The sequence below is a fragment of the Paroedura picta genome, chromosome 5, assembly GCF_049243985.1.
Source record: "Paroedura picta isolate Pp20150507F chromosome 5, Ppicta_v3.0, whole genome shotgun sequence".
NCBI classification, from domain to species: Eukaryota; Metazoa; Chordata; class Lepidosauria; order Squamata; family Gekkonidae; genus Paroedura; species Paroedura picta.
The window spans coordinates 95802708-95823124 of record NC_135373.1 but is presented as its reverse complement, the minus strand read 5'-3'; the positions used below and the strand labels follow the sequence as shown (position 1 = coordinate 95823124).

Here is a 20417-nt window from a genome sequence, read left to right as displayed (position 1 = left end):
ATAAGAAAAAAATGGTGGATTTTTGTTTTAATGTTTTTTTAATTATTTCCTTGGAAAGGTTGAATTGAATGAGATTGAATCCCGCTGTGAGGAATATCCTTTAACTATAGCCTTCTGTCGGCTCATTAGCACACTGGTAGAGAGCTCATTTCCTTCTAACCTGGGGGCTGGATTGCGTCCTCCAGGCTTTGATCCCTATCTGCAATTTCTGAGAGATTCTGTGTTTCTTCGGTTTCGTACACGAGCCTACCGTAGAGCTGCTGAAAAGGTAACATCTGGTTTTGGTGTTTTTTATAATACATATACTTCTAAATTACAAACATTTGTACATTTTATGGGAATACTGATGATGTAATATTTATTTCATTTAATTCTTGCAAAAGGCAATAGTAGTAAATTGAACTAACAAGTAGCTCCATCAATCTCAGTGATCCTGATTTTTAATTCTTTGAAATTCAGTGGTTTGATGTTGAAATAATGGCAGAGGTTTAGGCATGAGCCATTTTTGTCTATGGACTACTGTTACTGAAATATCCCTCAATCCCAGAGGAGATTGCTCATAGAAGTCTACAATATTTTCTTTTAAAAAAATCAGTGAATTATGTGATGAAATGTTTTGGTAAACCCTGGCCTGTTCTTTTGCCTATACAAGGGCTTATTTGTTCAGCATAGTATTAGAGGAAACAAACACATCTTAAAATTATTCTATGTTAAAACTTTTCCATATGTTGTCATGACTACAATATGCCAAAAGCAAGAGACAACAAGGTGCTTATCCCAAACTGAGGGCATTTAGAACAGCAAACTCTGTTCTGCAAAATAACTACTAAATTAATAAGTCAAGACTTCTAGGAACTGAAAGTGCTTATCTACATCTGGTGCTCCCTTCTCATGTCTGTGTTTCATCCTTTTGGCTTTGTTTCATTCCAGTCAGCTTGAGGATAGATTATTCTGCCACCTGTCTGCCTTACCTACCATTGGATAGTTCACTTTGTAGTGATGCTGCAAAAAGAGACAAGTCCTTTGAGCTAGGTCCCGTGATCCATGAGATCAGTAGGTCTCCCCTGTTTCCCTGTCTCTCTGTCACCTGTTGCACCATTTGAAACACAATCCTTGGGTTCAGGCAATCCCAAGGACAACATTGAGTAGGGTGGGGGTGTCTGTAGTAGGAGAGGCAAATCAGGGGAAATAGCCATAGTGTACTTACGCTAGCAGGAAATTATCATTGGACAGACCCTGTATCAGGCTTTCTCAACCAGAGTTTTGTGAAACCCTGGGGTTCCTTGTTGGACCTGGAAGGGTTTTCCAAATGTGTGGGAAATTAATGTTTTTATATATATGTGTGTGTGTGTGTGTGTGTGTGTGTGTGTGTGTGTATATATATATATATATATATATATATATATATATATATATATATATACATACATACATATACATACATATATATACATACATATATATACATACATATATATACACACACATGTATGTATGTGTGATATGTATGTGTGATGCATGCATGATATGCATGCGTGCGTGATATGCATGCATGGGTGATATTACTATACATGGTCATGTTGGTCTGCTCCCCCAATGGACAATGATGGGTTTTGAGGAGGTGGGAAGGGGGGGAGGGGTCCTGGGTGGACATGTACACAGTGATGCTTACCAACTATATTCTATACAATTGTGCCACTTCTGGGGTTTCTCGAAGCCTGGAGGATGTTTCTCAACAGTCAAAAAGTTGAGAAAAGCTGCCCTATATATTTACTTAGGTATATGGTCTTAGATTCTATTGGGATGGGGAAAAGGCTGTTTTTAAGCTTTTTAAATAAATGGGATGGTGATGGGGAAATTGCTTGCTCTAAAGGGTATTTTTTTAAAATATTGCTCACATTATGGATGGATCAGGAAGAGCCGCCTGAGACTCAACCCCTCCAAGACGGAGGTCCTTTGGCTAGGCCGAAGGGAGCAGGAACAGGAAGCGCGTCTTCCCTGCCTGGACGGGGTACAATTGTCATCTGTGCCCCAAGCCAGGAATTTGGGAGTGATTCTGGATGCCTCACTTTCCATGGAGGCCCAGGTCACTAAGGTAGCCCGGACGGCGTTTCTCCATCTACGCCAAGCTCGGCTACTAGCGCCCTACCTGCCCCCGGAACACCTGGCCACTGTGATCCATGCAACGGTTACTTCTAGATTAGACTTCTGTAACTCGCTCTACGCGGGCCTACCCTTGTCTCTAACCCGGAAGTTACAGCTGGTACAGAATGCAGCTGCACGGGTCCTCACTAAATCATCTTGGAGGTCCCATGTTCAGCCTCTGCTGAAGCAACTGCACTGGTTGCCAGTTTGTTTCCGGATCAGGTTCAAGGTTTTGGTACTAACCTTTAAGACTATACGCGGCTTGGGTCCTGCATACTTGAGGGACCGCCTATCTCCTTATGCCCCCCGCAGGGCACTTCGCTCTGCGGGTAAGAATCTGCTGATGATCCCAGGACCCCGGGAGGCACGCCTGGCCTCGACAAGGGCCAGGGCCTTTTCGGTCCTGGCCCCTACCTGGTGGAATGAGCTCCCTGAAGAGCTGCGGGCCCTGTCGGAGCTCTCTGAGTTCCGCAGAGCCTGCAAAACGGAGCTCTTCCGCCAGGCGTTTGTCTAAGGCCGGGTGATGGCCCGGGGCTAAGATCGGACCCCTCTCCCCGGAGGGGGGAGACCAGTACTAAACTGACCTGGTTCCCCAGAGTGTTCCATCCTATGCCCAATTATCCTCCGTTCCCTTCTGCTCATCCAGTGGGCCTGTACGGGAATAGTTTTAATCGCCATCATTGTGACTTAGTCATTGTTTTAATGGGGTTTTAATGGGGAATTTTAATGATTAATATATTGTATTGTATTAAAATGTTGTGAACCGCCGCGAGCCGGTTTCCGAGAGCGGCGGTCATACAAATCAAATAAATAATAAAATAATAATAATTAAAACAGCCAATTAAAATTTTTACATGTGAAGCTATATACAGTATATTCCCATAAAATGTGTGTGCATATTGATGTATGCATCAAAACACTTTAGTTTCCCATTTTATTTTGCTGTCTGAAATATATTCCTCACTTATAATTTGTTTATATGGCTAGATGTAATTTTATTTATTTGCATTGACAGTATGAGCATAATCCTGTGTGTGTTTCTTGATAGTGGGAAGTAGCTGAGGCTGTTCTGGAGGTTTTTTACAAATTGTTGAGAGATTATGAACCTCAGCTTGAAGACTTTGTGGACCAATATCTGGAGTTACAAGGTAGGCTCTTCATCTGTGCTGACTTTTTTTTTTTTTTTTTTTTTTGCATTTAGCTTAGGGGCCAGGTCCTCACTAGTTAGATTGGCTTTTGGAAGCCAGTTGGAACACCAGCATAATCTGGTGTTACAACTGTTATTTAACCTTGGTAGTATGGAAAGAGTTGTATGAAGTATAGGAATGAGACGTTCCCTGATCATAGGATTGCTATCTGTGTTCCATAACTAGGAAAGGGCAAGTTTTGGCAAATGGGTAATGGAGCAGTATTTAAAAGCTCAGGTAGCAGGGAGTTAAATGAGGCAAGGAGGCTTTGTTTTGTTTTCTCCAGAGAAGGCTTTGGGAAGCCCTTGAATTAGGACAGGTGAGTATGGCAGGAGATGACTCGGCACGTTTCTAGTCATAGGGAGCATGGTAGAAAGAGATTGACTTTGTCTTAGGGAGGGCATGGACAGAGTGTAAGGGGAAGTGGGAGGTGATTCACTTGGAGGCAGAGACCGTAACCGAAGGATTAGAAGCTTGACTCTAGTGCTCAGAACCCAAGGGATATACTGAAGAGAGTTAATGTGATGCGAAAGAAAGACAAATTATGTCAGATGAATTGATTTTTAAGAAAAGATATAATGGCAGGAGAAAAAGCCAGCAAGGATGCATTTAGACTGCTATAGATAGGATACAATTAGAACAAAGACACAATCTTCTTAAATAATAAATCCAGAGTTGAAAGAGAACTCTTCAGGGATACCATGAAGGAGAAAGTAGTGTTATATTTTGTTTATTTAGATGGAAGAGGAAATAGGCAAAGATTATGATGATGGTGTGTAGTTTTTTTAGGCAACAAGTTGATAACTCTCAGGTAAATTGCAGGGTCTACTAAATTGTGCCTTTTCAGGAGAAGAAGTCATAGCATATAAACCCCCTGGATTTAACCTGATGTACCACCTACTGAATGAATCACCAATGCTGGAATTGTGTCTCAGCCTGCTGGAAGAAGGGGTTAAACAACTAGACACCTATGCCCCTTTCCCTGGTTGGTACTTGCTTATTTTTTTTAAAGATTAAAACACTGTCTGTTTAAAATGTATATGGTACTTCATACATCAGTTGTGTATGCTTATTATATGCAGCGTTGCTACTAAGTGAGCTGTTGATGACAGGCTGGAACCTCTTGAAGGGACAAACTTGACTCATTGTGGTTTAACGTGTATATGCGTGGAATGTAATTTTTCTCTCCAATGGGGACCTAAAGTGACTTATCACAGCATCACCCACCCTTTCATTTATCCTCACAGCATCAGCTCTGTGAGGTAAGTTAGCTTGATGGGCCCAAGGTCACCCAGTCCACCTTCCTTAGCAGAGCAGGGATTTGAATGTGGTTCTCCCATGTTCTAGTCTGTCACTCTAGCCACTATGCCATACTGCATTTGTTGAATGAAAACTCCCCCACCCCCTTGAAGCATTACATCAATGGAAGTTAGATCTATTTGTTCAATTTATTTTATTAATAAAAGATAGCAGAGTGAAACAAAGTCTTAGAAGAAAAAAGAACAAATACCCCAAAAGAAAATAATTATGTTAACTATACAGTTTGCTGCGAGAGCATTATGCCATAATTGTTTTCCATTTTCTCCTCTATCTTCTAGCAATACAATCCTTTAATATGTTTATATTACTTTATTAATCTTATTAAACTTAGTTTTCCAGGCCTTTAGGTTGTAAGCCATTTTTGTCTCTGTGTTGTGATAATTCCAATAGGGAATTTCAATTTATTTTCTGTCCTTTAATAGGAAAGAAGCATTTAGAGAAGTCAGCACAGTACTGCCTTGGACTGCTCAACTTGGCTCTGCAGAAAGAGAATGTCTTTATGAACTACTTAAGGGAAAGCCATCTGTCCCTGATCGTTGCTTCTCTAGAGCAACTGCTGCAAGGAATTAACCCTCGGACTAAAAAGGCAGACCATGTGGTCAATATTGCCAGGTAGACCCAAAATATATGGAGGTCAGGAATGGCTATAGAGATGGCCAGAGTAATACTGAGATTCGAAATGGGTGCCGTAGCAAGACTTGGTGATAGTACAGGTTCTCAGCTGGCTGTGTATGAGCACGCTAAAGCTGCGCTTTGGCATCTGAAGCAGCCATTCCCACCTGAAGCAGCCAATGCCGTGGCACGGGGGGGAGGTGCGGGCACTGGTGCTGGCATGCTGGTTGGCACATGCATGCGCGAACTCAGGTGGGAACGGCTGCGTCGGACGCTGAAGCACCCAGCCCTACTGCTATGTGAGCTTCCTTGTAGGATTGGGCTCCGTAGTTATTTGGCCTCTCTTCACAGATTTCTTTTGAGCATTTCCATGTTCATTTGTGAAGTGATTGATTGATTTACTGTGTTTAATAGGAAAAAGTTCAGCGAGCATGAGCCTGTAAGCAGACATTAATGGGGATGAAAAAGAGGAATTATGAGCTATGGGGTAGGCTGTAGGTTTGAAGGATGTAGCAATGCCCTGTTTAGAGTATTCTGTGCTGCTAAGCTGTGTAAATATTTATGAGCCTATAAATTTCAAATCCTACTTTCATTTTTGATCTCCAGAATATTAGCCAGAAATTGATGGCTGGGTTTGTGGAATGTTTGGACAGTGAAAATTCAGAAGAAATCATATGTATTTTTATAAGATTAATTTTTATGGCACACTTTAAAAAACTCATTATTTCCTTTTTTTCCTGAAATTGTTCAATCTAAGAATAGCTTATTCTCCCCCTCCCCAACTTTTGAAGGTACCTCTATCATGGCACTACCAATCCTGAGCTGGCTTTTGAAAGTTCCAAGATTCTGTGTTGTATCTCTTACAGTACTAACATTCAGGTCAAATTAATTGGAGACTTCACACAAGATCAGGTAACTTCTATAGTTTCTTAATTTCTTAATATGGGGAGGGGAGAATAATGGTGTCCACTAATACTAAAAGCTTTATGGTGAAAACCTGTATGGCTCCTTCCAACTCTATGGCCTGTATGGCCCCTTCCAACTCTATGATTCTGTGAAAACGCTTGGGCTGAGATATTGTTTTTTTCGGTTTTTCCTTCCCCCCCCCCCCCCACCCAGCCAGGATATGCTCTGAAGCCGGACTTTCCCTTATCTCTTCCGTTGCATCATTCAGCAGGGAAAAGGCTTATTGGCCACAGGGTGTGGTGCAACAGTGCCTGCAGCCATTTTTGGCGCCAAGCATCTCCTGTATTGGTTCTTGTGTTGATGCTGGAACAGTGCAACTGGCATTAAAGCCAGCCTGGTTTAACTGGGGGGAAATCCATTCTATACAAATGCTTTGCAGTCTGTTTTGCTTTGAATCACTATGATCTTTAAATAAATTTTGGTTTTTTTTCAATCATGTTTCTTGATTATAAATCCAGAATATTAGCCAGAAATTGATGGCTGGGTTTGTGGAATGTTTGGACAGTGAAAATGCAGAAGAAATCATTAACGCTGTAGAAGGTATGAAACTAATCAGTATTTATTTTAAAATTATAAAAGCTGCTGAATTACTCAAAAAGTCAGGGAAGGGTCACAAGGCCTTTAATTGCAAAACATAAAGGTACTGCATTTATTTTGCATAGATTAGGAAAGTGGCCCCAAACTGGATTCAGTGTCCTGTGCCACTTATTTTTGTTTGTTTTGAGCCAAATTATAAATAGAAAATAAGAAAACAGGAAGTAAAGCTAGTTTGTAAATCTGCCTTAAATCCACAAAACTTTAACAGCTGACTTATCCACATATAAATTTGATTATGATCCGGGGGGGGAGGGGGTTCTATCATGTTGCCAAGGATATGATTTTAACTCGGTACAGAAACTAGGCATTTGGTCACTTTCAAGCATATTTAACAACCTTTGGATGGTTTATGAAATTTCCTCTTTAAGTATTCTAAAATGGATATATATTTCTGATTTTAAGAACTTGAACCTGAGAGAAAGCGAGTTCAGATCTACCATGAAACTCGGATCAACATCTTGAACCTTCTCATCACTTCTCTGGAGTTCAGCTCACCCAATCTTGCATTGTATCTTCTCGGTTATGAGCTCAAGAAGCCGGTCAGCACAACAAACTTACAGGATGCAGGTACAGAATTGAAGGGGGTAGTAGAAATGTGGAGCTGATAGATTCCACCTTTATACACCACTTGAAAAGAATAAAACCATAAGTCTGCTGTGCTGTGAGTCATGTTGGGTGAAAAACGTTGGCATAAATAAAACAGAAGACTAGTGGCTCTGTAAAGACCAGCAGCATTTATTCTAGCATAAGCTCTTATGCATCAGAACATGATGCAAACGCTAAATATGGTATGACAAGCAATAATATGAATAGTAATAACAAATAAATATGGTATTGAAAACTGTTTTCAACCTTAGTACATTGAAGGAAATGCTTATTTCTGTTAAAGGCTTACATTTACTGTTTATTTATCCAAGTATCACTCTTGCTTTAAAGGTGTTTTAGGTTGCCCTCGTACTTGTCTTCATGCAATATTGAACATACTGGAAAAAGGTTCTAAAACCAGATCTGGCCCCACTGCAGTTCAGGAGTCTCCTCATCTGGCAGAACTGTGTTATCAGGTATACAAAATACCTCCTAAGTTTCTTTGCATAAAGGCAACAAGCTTTCAGTTAGTCTTTTATTTTTGTAGGTCACTAAAGCCATTTTGTATTGCAATTTATTCAGTTTTTAGTGATGCTCAAATACAGAACAAAATTACATATTACTTTGGCTAGTATTTCCCTCATAGTCCTATAAAAGTGAACTGTTTCCTGAATTCTCTTGGAATAAATAGGTGATTTATCACTTGTGTGCCTGCTCTGATACTTCGGGACCAACCATGAGATATTTAAGGACCAGCCAGGATTTCTTATTCTCTCAGTTACAACATTTACCATTTTCTGTCAAAGGTAAGACTGAAAACGCACTCTGATACTTCTAACTTTTAAAAATCTGGCTCATTTGTTTGAAAAGCAAAAAAACACCATTTGGGGAGCTTAGAGACAAAGTTGGAAGGGGAATGGTGTAGTATAGCTGACCTTGGAAGCTGAGCAGAGTCAATACTTGAATGAGAGACCACCAAGGCAGTCTGCAGAGGGAGGCACTGGCAGATCACCCCTGTTTAATCACTTGCCTTGAAAACCCTCATAGTACCTTATGTGCATGCAAGAGGGAAGATGCTTTTTGACAGAATTCTGAACTGTGCCATTCTTGCCCTGCTTTCTCTCTGCAGAGCATGAGATTCCAGCCTTGAATCAGATGTCATGGTTAATGAAGACTGCATCTATAGAACTGCGCGTAACATCCCTGAACCGCCAGCGTTCCCACACACACAGACTCCTGCACCTCCTTTTAGATGACATGCCAGTAAAACATTATTTAGGTAAGTGGGATTTGTGACTGGACAGAGATGAGAGTCTGAGATGCTTATTTGAATCTCTCTTCACTTTCAGATTCGTCTGTTATGACACTTTCCTTATATTTGACAGTCTTTCCTATACCGTATTAATGATATGGAATGAAGGCTGATGCTTATGGAATGGAGAAAAACATGCTTTATCCTCTGTTTGGTGTAGAGAGCCAGTTTGGTGTAGAGAGTTTGGTGCAGAGAGCCAGTTTGGTGTAGTGGTTAGGAGTGCGGACTTCTAATCTGGCATGCCGGGTTCGATTCTGCACTCCCCCACATGCAACCAGCTGGGTGACCTTGGGCTCGCCACGGCACTTATAAAACTGTTCTGACCGAGCAGTGATATCAGGGCTCTCTCAGCCTCACCCACCCCACAGGGTGTCTGTTGTGGGGAGAGGAATGGGAAGGCAACTGTAAGCCGCTTTGAGCCTCCTTCGGGTAGGGAAAAGCGGCATATAAGAACCAACTCTTCTTCTTCTTCTTCTTCTTCTTCTTGCCTATTATGTTCCAACTATTCCGGCCAGAGTGGACGTTGGAGCTGAGCCTCTGTAGCTTGGGTCCAGCGTTCTGAATTTTAGAACTCACTCAGTTCTTGCATAGTCATTGAATGAGGCTGAGATATGAGTAACTTTTCCAAGGTAAAACTAGAGGTGGCTTACTTCTGATTTCTTTATTAATTTGAATTTTCCATATGTATCTTCTTTTGTCTACTGGGCACATAGCAAATCACTCTGGTGTCCAGGCTAATTACAAATTGGAGTAGGCCCCAATAGACAATGATGGCCTTTGGATAGCAGTCAAGTCTGACTGCTGCTTCAGAATCATTGGGACTGCCTCTGAATGCATTCTCCAGAGAGCTGTTCAGTCAAGTACTGCAAACCAGCTAAGGATCCTTAAGGAAATCTGCCTGGCCTCAACCAGAGCCAGGGCTTTTTTTGGCTCTGACTCCTACCTCATGGAATTAGCTCCCAAGAGAGTCCAAGTTCTTCAGGGCCTGCAAGACAAGGTTCTTCCACTAGGCCTACGGTTGAAGCTGGCTGGACAATAAACAACATTACATCCAAAATATCGGCCTCCCACCCCCTCTTCTGCCATCCTTTTTCCTCTGGTTCCTTCAATATTTAATATCTATCTGGCTATATGTCATTACTGTTGCAACAATGATAATTGCAGTTTTTAACTGATTGTTTATTGTATTAGTCTACTGAATTTATATGTGTTAACTGCCCTGAGACAGTTCTACTGAGAGGGGTGGTACAAAAATCGGACGGATGGATATTTTAAAATTTTAATTCAGACTCTTCCTGGCATCAAACAGGCAACCTTATTATGCAGGCTGTAATTATTACAGCCTGAATGAATTTTCCTGTGCTTGTAAACTGTACTTGTCAAAATAGCAGTATTTGTCCTAAACTGCTTGCATTTATAAAAAAAAACAGCTTTTGTGTGTTGCACCCTTACATATTTATTTCAATCAATCCTCTCAGCTGATGGTGAAGGAGGGACAGAAGATGAAAGTCGGTCTGTCACTGGGTTTCTTCATTTTGATACTGCTTCCAAAGGTAAGACTTAGAGGCCGATTTACTTCGATTCTAATCATAGAATCACAGAGTTGGAAGGGACCTCCAGGGTATTCTAGTCCAATCCCCTGCAAGATGCAGGAATCAGGTTTAGGAAGATTTCCCACAAGACAAGCCATTGCAGCATAGAATATGGTCCATGCACTATAGCAATGATGAAATGACACACTTCAGAAGGTGGCATCTAGTCTTGTGAAATGGTGGCAAAAGCCACTCATAGCTGATCAGGATAATTGTAAGCCAACTATAGATTTATGTTTCTGTGCCCTGGAATGCTATTATAGTAAACATGTTTAAAATATTTAGGAAAATTGACTCTAAAGTTTTTTTCCTGTTTAATTATTGAAGAAGTTCCAAATACATGAAGATTCTGTTTTAAATGCCATTGTGATTTTTGCTAGATCTTGGAAGGAAAGTAGCAGAAGGAAAAGAGTAAAAAGAGAATCTTAATGAATGAAACCTTTGGAGATGCATTAATGTGTGGAACACAGTATTGAATTAATTTGTAAGATTTTCCCCGTGTTGTATATCATGAGCATTCATATATATTTACTGATTTTAAAAGAAAATTACTGTGAACAAAGCTCAGAGCAGTTTTAAATAGAAGCAGTTACCCATAAAGCCTGTTTAATTTCAGAGTTTAATTGATTTCTGGTCTCTCTGAATGACTTCTTCTCTTTAGTTCGCAGGAAGATCTTAAGCATCCTGGACTCAATTGACTTTAGTCAGGAGATCCCAGAGCCTTTGCAACTGGATTTTTTTGACCGGGCTCAAATTGAGCAGGTCATTGCCAACTGTGAGAACAAGAGTGCACGTGGACCAGTTATCTGCAACGTCAAGGTCAGAAGCCTTGCCATATGTAGAGATCTATTTTTCATAATGATCCACAGTTAAATCCCATTTCTTTTAATGGAAGTTAAGCATAAACTCTTATCTTGAAGTCAGTAAGAATTAAAAGTGCTTACATGTGCACTTGGTAACCCTAAGGATGCACCTGTAGCTCCTTCAATCTACTTTCAGTCAGGAGTTCAACTGCTTTCGAATTATTTATGTTGTAGTTATTTGTTGATAAGGGCCACTTCAGACTCATACCTTTTCTAGGTTCTGTATATAATGTTGTTTCAATTTCAGGGGCTAAAAGGGGGGAAATAAACTAATACCAATGTTAAGATTTCTAGTGGTTTATTTAATAGAAGCTTTTGGATTGAAGTGAAAGTATGAAAGACATTAGGAAATGGGTAATATATGAAATTGAAAAAGTTTCAGAAGAATGAAAGCTACAAACAGAGTAATATGGCAACGCATCTTTAAGAAAAAATGTTAATATCGTAATTCTGTTGTGCCCACAAGTGCTTCCAGCCTTGAGAAAATCTACAGATAGCAAAAGTGTCCTTAGTTTTTTCTCTTTAATTTTAGCATGTTCACAAAGTTCTGATTGCTGAAGTTAATGCCTTGCAAGGAATGGCAGCCCTTGGACAGAGACCTTTGCTCATGGAGGTAAGTCCCCATATGAAAACTTGATCTTGAAAATGGATGCTTAGCTGCACTAGCTAGTTTTCCTTCATGACACTCCCTGAGATCTTCTTTGTTGGTGTTCATTTGTGAATCCCTTTTCAGTATTTGCTTATGGTTAAACAGTATTATTTCTGTTGTTCAACAGCTCTTTGAAATCTGAATTCTGTGATGAAGGGTTAGCCTATGTCCCAAAACCTTGCTGGTCTCTGAGGTGCTACTAGATTCAATTCTAGTTGTTCTACTACAGATCAACACTACTTCCCTCTGAAACCATCCTTGAAGCATTTTATATTTATTTAAAACATTTTTATACTGCCTTTCTACCCTATCAGGGCTCACCAGGTGTCAAACATAAGAACATAAGAGAATTTAAACAAATTACACTTAAAAATGTAAAATGCAATTAAACACAGAGGGTTATGCAGAGGGTTACTGACTTGTCTAAGACCACCTAAGGAGTCTTCAGGCTTAGAATCATAGAGTTGGAAGGGACCTCCTGGGTCATCTAGTCCAACCCCCTGAACTATGCAGGACACTCACAACCCTTAATTTTATGGATCTCTTGGATGCAACTGTCTTTGTACTATACAATCATGCTTTTTTGATAAGGTCTGTTATCAGTAACAATGATTTTCAAAAATTTAAAATTGCAATCTGGAGGTATGCAAAGTGTACAATTTCATTGTCTTTCATAAAACCTTCAAAATATTTGGTAGTTAGCACAAGACATTTTAAGGGAACTTCTGGGGGAAAATATTACATCTGCCTCCTAAGATGATAGCTAACCTTTTAAGCAGTGCTCAGGGAGAATCCCCAAGAAATCTTTGAACATTGAGTATGTTTGAAAAGTTCCACAGACGCCTGAGAGAAGAGCAGCTCTGTAAAGTAAATTTTAAAAGTTCTCAATAACCTGGTTAGTTGTAGGATAGGAATATAGGAATAAAATAACTTATTTGATAGCTGACTTTTGATGCACTGTTTGTGACTTGAGCTGTGTTTAAAAATGCAGCCATTTACCCTGAATTTTCTGTTGTGAACTAATGAATGTTCCCTTTTATTGGATGACCAGGAGATCAACACAATCCTTCAATATGTTGTGGAACGGAATAAGCTCCTTCAGTGTCTCTATGCAAAGCGGCATGCTCTGGAATCATGGAGGCAGCTGGTAGAAATCATATTGACTGCCTGCCCACAGGACCTCATTCAGCCTGAAGAAAGGCAGCTCATTATCCGTGACCTCTTACAAGATGTGCATGACAAAGTAAGCCGCCCTGCAGTATGTTAATGTTAGCGATACTTTCATTTGTACATGGGATTGGTTTAAATAGCTACTTTTTGTGTTTTTAAAATTATCAAATTACGTAATATTTATTTATTGGTCTACATTAAATTACTGCTTATCAGTAAAAACCACCGACAAATATCTAACTGGTGGAAGGTGACAACAAAAAGGGACAGACAAATCCCTCTAAAGCAAGAGTTCCAGAATTTTAGTGCCACGACTGGAAAGACCCTCTCATTGATTGCTCCCTGCCTAATCAGTAGGGGGTACCTGAAGCAGGGACTTGAAAGATGACCATAGTGTTCAAGTGGGTTCATACTGGTGTAGGTGGTCCCTCAGGTATATTGGCCCCAAACCACAGAGGGCTTTAAAAGTCAACACTAGCTCTTTGAATTGTTTCCAGAAACAAACTGGTAGCCAGCGTAGATGGGCCAAGACTGGAGTGACATGGTCCCTACAATCCACTCCAGTCAACATCCTGGCTGCAACATTCCATAGCAGTTGAAATTTCTGAAAACTTTTCAAGGACAGCCCCATACAAACCACATCTCAGTTATCTAATCTAAATGTTACCAACGCATGTGTCACAGTGGCCAGATCTTTCCTGCCTAGGAAAGTCTGTAGCTGACTGACTAACTGAAGCTGGCAAAAGGCACTTCTCCTGGCCACAGTTGCCACTTGTTTCTCCAGCAGTAGGAATGAGTCAAAGAATAGTGCCAGGCTGTGGACCTGTTCCTTCAAAGGGAGTGCAAGCAGATCTGCAACAGGTGGCATGTTAAATCCCAGGTCAGACCTTCCACTCTCCAGTTGCAGCTTCATCTTGTTGAGTGTAAATGTCAGTTTATTAGCTGGCATCCACTCCAGAATGGCCTCCAAGCCCCGGTGCATAGTTTCTATAGTCTCCCCAGGATCAGCCAGAAGTGCAATAATAAAGCCATGACCTTACCCAGTGGTTTCATGGCAGTGTTGAAGAATATAGGGGGTTCCATTAAAGAATTATAAAACTTGTCTGGGTATGTGTACCTATTGTGTCCTAAAACTAAAACATTTACTCTTCTTTTCCCATAAGATCCTGGATGATGACGCAGCTCAGGAATTAATGCCTGTTGTGGCAGGAGCTGTGTTCACTCTGACTGCCCACCTAAGTCAGTCTGTGAGAACAGAGCAAAAGCAACTACTGGCTGAACCTATACCTGGACACTCTCAGTTTGTCATGATGCTGGATGGTTCTTTCACATCACCACTTGGTTCTGAAGGCATGGCTGTGGGATTCGCTTCCATTGGAGATTCTTCTCTCCATATCATTTTGAAAAAAATTCTGGATTTTATTTTGAAAACAGGTAATGAGCCAATGAGCCAATTTTACTCTTTTGGGTAAAAGATAGTACAAAAAAACCCCATTATGCATGGCGTAGTGGTTAAGAGTGGTGGCTTCTAATCTGGTGAGCCAGGTTTTATTTCCCACTCCTCCATATGCAGCCACCTTAGGCTAGTCACAGTCCTGTTAAAGCTGTTCTCAAAGAGCTCTCTCAGCTGCACCTACCTCACGGATTGTCTGTTGTGGGGAAAGATAAGATGATTGTAAGTCGCTTTGAGACTCCTTTGGGCAGTGAAAAGTGGGATATCAAAAACAGCTCTTCAAAATATCTTTGCTCAGTTAACATGGGTTCAGTGATGTTTAGTCCACATAAACAGGTTTGTTTTTGTATTATGAAAGGTAGTGTTCTGGAGATAAACCAAGGAAGGTGGGGAGGGGCATGGCTGAAGTAAGATGTATTTACCAACTTATGTCTCACTAGAAATACTTGTGTCTCGTCTGAGCAGGTGGTGGGTTCCAGCGAGTGAGAACTCACCTGTATGGATCACTGCTCTACTACTTACAGATAGCTCAGAGACCAGATGAACCCGACACCTTGGAAGCAGGTAGAATGTTACTTGATGTTTTCTTTTTCCATAATTAAGTAAAGATATAACTGTCATGCAAGACCCCAGAGTATTAATGGTGTTTTGATGGTCGTTCTAAGTCTCAGCACTTTATTTCACCCACAAGAGACTACAGCTCACACCCCTTCACTATTGCCCTTCACTAGAGCCAGTTTGGTGTAGTGGTTAGGAATGCAGACTTCTAATCTGGCATGCCGGGTTCGATTCTGCATTCCACCACATGCAGCCTTGGGCTTGCCATGGCGGTGATAAAATTGTTCTGACCGAGCAGGACTCTCTCATCCTCACAGGGTATCCGTTGTGAGGACAGGAAAGGGAAGGCGATTGTAAGCCGCTTTGAGCCTCCTGATAGAGAAAAGCGGCTTATAAGAACCAACTCTTCTTCTTCATCAGCAATCATATATCTTTACCCACACATTCCTCAGACTTGTCCAAGCCCCTTCTTCTCCATACTCTTTTATATACAGGTAGCTGCTGGCCTGTGGTTTTCCTTCCCTAATCCAACCTTTTATTTGATTTGTGTTCATACGGATTATAAGGACCAAAAAGTATTCATAAAGTTGTTGTGTTTTCTTTCATCATGAGCATGTTCCCTCTGAAAATATTTTGTGTAGGGATGGGTGTGAACTGAACCACAAAGCAAAATTCATCACAACTATTACCCCACCCATGGCTTGCAAACCAAAGTTCGTGACTGCTCTACCATCACAGACTTTTAAGCAGCTTGTGGCTACCCATGGTGGTTTGTGAATGGAGAAGAAAGCAGGTGTTTAAAGGGACTCAGTTCCTTTAAAGTTTAAAGTGACTGCAACAGGACAGCCTGAAACAGCTGAGCGCCAGGGGAGCAGCTCAGTTGTTTTTTGGGCTTTCTGAACACTCCATTTAAACACCTGGTGTACTGTGTGCAGTTCTGGAGACCTCACTTCAAGAAGGACGTAGATAAAATTGAAAGGGTACAGAGGAGAGCGACGAGGATGATCTGGGGCCAAGGGACCAAGCCCTATGAAGATAGATTGAGGGACTTGGGAATGTTAAGCCTGGAGAAAAGGAGGTTGAGAGGGGACATGATAGCCCTCTTTAAGTATTTGAAAGGTTGTCACTTGGAGGAGGGCAGGATGCTGTTCCCGTTGGCTGCAGAGGAAAGGATGCGCAGTAATGGGTTTAAACTACAAGTACAACGATATAAGCTAGATATCAGGAAAAAAAATTTCACAGTCAGAGTAGTTCAGCAGTGGAATAGGCTGCCTAAGGAGGTGGTGAGCTCCCCCTCACTGGCAGTCTTCAAGCAAAGGTTGGATACACACTTTTCTTGGATGCTTTGGGCTGATCCTGCATTGAACAGGGGGTTGGACTAGATGGCCTGTATGGACCCTTCCAATTCTCATGATTCTATGATTCTAAAAGGACCACAGTTCATTTTCCCACTTCAAGCCCATCCCTAAACTTGTGCCCTTTTATTGAGAATTTGTTCAGTTCTTTCAAGTTCTTTTTAACATCTTTCTGATAATATTTTGTTGTGATGTAACAAAATTTGACAAGAAATAAATGTACACATGGGCTGATTCAAGCTAAAACATTTTCCTTTATTGGAGGATTTTTAGTGCAAAAACACAAGTTTGCCGTATTTGGATTTTTTGCATCATTAAAGACACAGTAACTCTATAATTGACTAGTTTTTAGTAGCTTTGATCCCTCTTAATTTTGTCCCATTTACTTACAGCCAAGAAGACTATGTGGGAGCGTTTAACAGCACCTGAAGATGCTTTCAGTAAATTACAGCGAGAAAATATGGCAATTATTGAAAGCTATGGTTCTGCCCTAATGGAGGTTGTTTGCCGAGATGCCTGTGATGGCCATGAGATAGGGCGGGTAAATACCTTTCACTCTCCAAATCCTTCTTCTACCTTACCTAATTGCTTCAAGACGTTGCTTATGCAAGGCAAAGTGTGCTGAATATTTGGCATACAAGTCTGACCAAAGTAGTTTTTGAAGGTATTTTTAAATGCATGTGGAATGTTTATACCATTGTTTTCCTTTTATTTATTTAGTCTGTGAACCTCCCTGTTGGTTCTACAGTTGTAAAGATTATAAGCAATATTCTTGAAAAGATATATAGTATGTATCACTCTGTCCTTTACTTTTTAAGTAGTGTATAAAATGCCAGTGAAACTTTCCATGTTGTGAAGGAAAATAAAAATGGAATGGCATGGAGGGCCATTCTACATATTGGGGAGAGGTCATAGTTCAGTGGTAGAGTATCTGATTTGGCAAGCTGAAGATCCCAAATTCAGTCCCCAACATCTCCAATTAAAAAGGATCAGGTAGTAGATGTTGTAAAACAAACTGTGAGAGATCCTGAGGAATTGCTGCCAGTCAAGAGTAGACAATATTGACTTGGTTGGACCAGTGATCTGACCATCTAAGGCAACTTCACTATGAAAAATGTGGTAGCTACCAAAAACAGCACCCATATTTCCCTTCACAATTTATAGTATGCCTCCTGATGTAATAAATTTCATTATCTGCACCAGGAGTTGGGAAATGCAGCTTACAATGATGTCGGGAATGATAAGGTTGCTAAAGTTCAGGTGGGACTTAGAAATCTCCCAGAATTACAAGTTAACCCCAGACTATGGAGATATGGCTGCTTGGGAGGGTAGACTCTAAATGACAGCCCACTGAGGACCTTCCCAAAACCCTGCCTTCTCTGGCTGCACCCCCAAATATCCAAATCTTAGCAATTGTTTGAGCTTATTCTAACGTATGATAAACTTTCTGCCCTTTCCTTTTTCCACATTCTTAGGAAGTGTGGTTGGGCCACCTAGGAAATCTTCAGTAGGTAGCCTGAGGAATGTAATGGGCTGAATGAAATCAAAGTTTGAGTATATGAACTGATTCCTTTTCGGTATAGATTAGTCTTTGTACCCTTGTCAATGAATTGAATCAGTTGCACTCTCTTTCAGATGCTGGCCCTGGCCTTACTTGATCGCATTGTCTCTGTGGATAAGCAGCAACAGTGGCTAGTGTATCTCTCCAACAGTGGCTACCTGAAAGTGCTTGTGGACAGCCTAGCAGATGATGACTTTAAGCTGCAAAGCTTGCTCACACCCCAGCCTCCTCTCCTGAAAGCACTGTATACTTATGAGTCAAAAATGGTAAAGCCAAAGGGTGGTTCATGGTTGCTTGTAAAATACTGTCTGACTTATTCTTTAAACAAGGATTATTGAAGATATACAGCGGTGGTGGTGGTGGGGGGGGGGTGTCATGAGTGCTAACTAAATCTTAGCATCTGTTTGAGCCTATTCTAATGAAGTGTAGCATTCCAGAGATTTTGCTGTAAAAATCATGAGCTTTCTGCCCTTTTCTTTTCCCACATTCTATCTGTGCTAGTTTGAGCATTAGCTCAAATACTCTCAAAGTATGCATTTTAAAGTCTCTTTCAGCCTAACAGAAATTTAATTCATGTTTTTTTAATTTCAAAAGTGTTGAAATGTAAATGCCTCACTGAAGGAGTAAAACATTTGTAAAAGCTGGTTCTTACTGTTTGGCTTTTGTAATGTACTCCAGGCATTCCTGACCAAAGTGGCCAAAATACAGCAGGGAGCACTAGAGTTGCTAAGATCTGGTGTGATTGTCAGGCTTGCGCAGTGTCGAGTGTATGACATGCGACCCGAAACAGACCAGCGGGGGTAAGTTTCTTCCACAGAACTTTGCCTTAGAGTGTTCTCCAAAGCTTTAAGTCAATGAATACAGAAAACACATCCTAATGCATGTATTTAACTCTTGTGGCATTAATATGCACCAAAGGCAGGAATAATAAACACTAAAATAGCCGGTTAAAAAAAAAATTGTCTTGTGTTTGAGCTTTTTGCAACAGGTCTCTGAAGAGATCCAGAAGCATTTAAAAGTGAATTATAATGTGTAAAATCTTGATTTTTTTCTAATCAACATAATGTTCTTAATACAATATTTTCACTGCACCCACAATAAGCTCAAGAGCTGAGGCCCTGGAGTTGAGACTCTTTTTGGAGTTCAGTTTTGTTCTGATCAGAGTCTTGAGCCAATATCATGGAGAGCACTGCAGAAACTACTCTGCTGTTCCAAGGAACAGTGGAATGGATTTCAGAAAGGCAGAGCTCAGTGTCTTTGTACTTAAGTTCCAAGGTTCAGTTCTCGGCATCTCTAGTGAAAAGAGAGCAGGATCGGAAAGATTGCTGCCAATTAGAGGGGGTAATACTAGGCTTGCTGAATAAGCTGCTTGTTTTAGTTTAATGCTTCTTCCTGTGTTTATATATTCCTTTAATAAGTCGTTTCTGTGCTTCATTAAAGCTACCAATCAACTCTTGTCCTCCCCCAGAATATTTGGAATCAGAGAATCTCCAGTATTCATTCCTGCCCCTGTAGAGCGTTATCGCCAGATTCTTCTACCAGCTCTGCAGCTGTGTCAGGTGATCCTCACTTCTAGTGTGACACAGCATGTGCAGGCCGCAGGACAGGTCAGTCAGTAGGCAGGAACTTCCATATATGCTGGCTGTTTACTATTGTTGCTGCTTTCCATGGCTGGCTATTGGGTTGGCTTTGTTTTTTTTTTTGGTTGGTTGGTTTCATTGTTATTTCGTGCTCTCTACCCCGATACATTACAGTAAAAATGTAATTGAATTTTAAACTTCATTCTGTATATTCTGCTTTTTTCTGTCATGCAGGTTTTACAGTTTTTAATATCCCATTCAGACACAATCCAGGCAATTTTGCGGTGTCAGGAAGTTAGTGCAGGATCCTTTCAAGAACTGGCCTTATTGACTGGAATAATCAGCAAAGCTGCTCTGCCTGGTAAGGTATTCGATAGCTTCTCTTACTTGTTCTGGTTCTAAGTGTGCCATCACAGTAAGATTTCTTTTGCAGGACCATAAAAGCATATGAAATGTGCACCTAGCACAGAACTCGGATTGTATAATCCTGTATAGTAACCTATGCTTGAAACTCATTAGGGTTGCTTTCTCTCACAGGAACCTATCCATCAGTTGAGATCTTTATTAGTCTTTCTTCTAGTACCCCTGCCTTCAGAAGTGAGGTGGTATTAGGAAAGAAGAGTCTCCTGCAATGTTGTGAAATTCTATCTTTTGTCAACTTCTCCTAGCCCTTCTAGCCTACGCTAACATATTTTAGGTGCTAAACAAAACCAATCCCATTTAATTAACCTTTTTATTTTTATATATTCATTCATTATATACTGGCCTCCCCCTGTGGCTCAGGGCAGTTTGCAGGTTTTAACTCCATACTGATTATGCAGCTGTTCCTTTGAATATGTTTACAGCTGCATTTTTGTATCTGAGTTTTGCTGATTATATATTAACCTTTTAGAAAGAAGATATTAAAATTAC

At 40.7% G+C, this 20417-nt stretch overlaps 1 protein-coding gene across 2 annotated transcripts in view; it reads left to right on the top strand.

The window, feature by feature from the left end:
- Nucleotides 1-20417, top strand: part of NUP205 (nucleoporin 205) — a 43914-nt gene that overhangs the window by 16627 nt on the left and 6870 nt on the right. For both annotated transcript variants that reach the window (XM_077339197.1, XM_077339196.1), the window contains exons 15-35: nucleotides 59-268; nucleotides 3194-3293; nucleotides 4180-4317; nucleotides 5075-5264; nucleotides 6056-6176; nucleotides 6689-6770; nucleotides 7230-7394; nucleotides 7764-7888; nucleotides 8104-8218; nucleotides 8542-8691; nucleotides 10203-10277; nucleotides 10978-11135; nucleotides 11712-11792; nucleotides 12880-13071; nucleotides 14162-14432; nucleotides 14917-15015; nucleotides 16757-16905; nucleotides 18000-18191; nucleotides 18604-18725; nucleotides 19394-19532; nucleotides 19740-19866. In XM_077339197.1, the coding sequence (XP_077195312.1) occupies nucleotides 59-268; nucleotides 3194-3293; nucleotides 4180-4317; nucleotides 5075-5264; nucleotides 6056-6176; nucleotides 6689-6770; nucleotides 7230-7394; nucleotides 7764-7888; nucleotides 8104-8218; nucleotides 8542-8691; nucleotides 10203-10277; nucleotides 10978-11135; nucleotides 11712-11792; nucleotides 12880-13071; nucleotides 14162-14432; nucleotides 14917-15015; nucleotides 16757-16905; nucleotides 18000-18191; nucleotides 18604-18725; nucleotides 19394-19532; nucleotides 19740-19866 (3001 nt within the window). The remainder of the gene's footprint in view (nucleotides 1-58; nucleotides 269-3193; nucleotides 3294-4179; nucleotides 4318-5074; nucleotides 5265-6055; nucleotides 6177-6688; nucleotides 6771-7229; nucleotides 7395-7763; nucleotides 7889-8103; nucleotides 8219-8541; nucleotides 8692-10202; nucleotides 10278-10977; nucleotides 11136-11711; nucleotides 11793-12879; nucleotides 13072-14161; nucleotides 14433-14916; nucleotides 15016-16756; nucleotides 16906-17999; nucleotides 18192-18603; nucleotides 18726-19393; nucleotides 19533-19739; nucleotides 19867-20417) is intronic.